The sequence below is a fragment of the Penaeus monodon genome, chromosome 28 (genome assembly GCF_015228065.2).
Source record: "Penaeus monodon isolate SGIC_2016 chromosome 28, NSTDA_Pmon_1, whole genome shotgun sequence".
Taxonomy (NCBI): Eukaryota; Metazoa; Arthropoda; class Malacostraca; order Decapoda; family Penaeidae; genus Penaeus; species Penaeus monodon.
This window is the reverse complement of record NC_051413.1, coordinates 34,796,845-34,797,719: the sequence shown is the minus strand read 5'-3', so window position 1 is coordinate 34,797,719 and position 875 is coordinate 34,796,845. Positions and strand designations below refer to the sequence as shown.

The following is an 875-nucleotide window of genomic DNA, read 5'->3' as shown; positions in this document are numbered from 1 at the left end:
TGGCAATTGAATGGTGGATTCAACTGTTCGTTGCATTATGAATGGGGATATCACAGTCCTCATTCCAACAGAGGATTTTCTGTTGGTAAAGAAAGAGCTGAAGGATTGGCCAGAATTCTTTCATGTTTAAAAATGTGATAACAAAAGATTTAAGGACAGATAATCTTTGAGAGGTTTTGTATTATATTTAGAAGTGATTAGATAAAATATTATCTGACTGATCTCTAGATTTCAACACAGGCAACTTGTGATTTTTTTTTTTTTTTAAGCATTTTTATCACGTACTTATCAGTTAAGAGGACATGAGAACCAATACCTTATACATTAGAATTAGAAACTAATATAGTAAGGTTTGTGATCAAGTGGCCTTTGAGAAGAGTCGCAGGAAAGTAACTGTGCCTTTGTTTTGTAACGCCAGTGCACTTTCATTCACTGACTGACTTACACTTTTCAGTTAAAAGTACAAGAGAACCAGTATTTTCTGCATCAGCATTATGATATTAGATTCTTTATTCAGGTAGTTGACAAATATTTCTTAGGTTATTGGTTTTTGTCACTCTGTATTGCCATGTGCCTTTTTACTCACTGATATTTCCATTTTGTCCCACAGGCAACAGAAGTCCCAGTGTCAGAGGGCCTCTGTTATAGCAGCAACGAGGCGCCACAGGGCTTCCAGGTGGAGATTCGTAATGCCAACATCAAGACAGTGGAGGAGGCCCTTTCTTACGCCTGCAAGAAACACGGCAGCAAGAAAGCTCTGGGCACCAGGCAGATCCTTGAGGAGTTTGAGGAAACCCAGAAAAATGGAAAGGTTTTCAAAAAGGTGATTGCTATTGTAAATTTGCTGTGTTATGATAAAAAAAAAAAGAAATTTC

The 875-nt window shown here is 37.4% G+C and overlaps 1 protein-coding gene across 1 annotated transcript in view; it reads left to right on the top strand.

Annotated features, from left to right (window-relative positions):
• The window catches only part of LOC119591546 (long-chain-fatty-acid--CoA ligase 4-like), a gene marked incomplete at its 5' end in the record, with an annotated part of 40,482 nt that overhangs the window by 31,170 nt on the left and 8,437 nt on the right, over positions 1-875 (top strand). Inside the window, 1 exon segment of the mRNA XM_037940297.1 lies at positions 611-823. Within this exon segment, the coding sequence (XP_037796225.1) occupies positions 611-823 (213 nt within the window).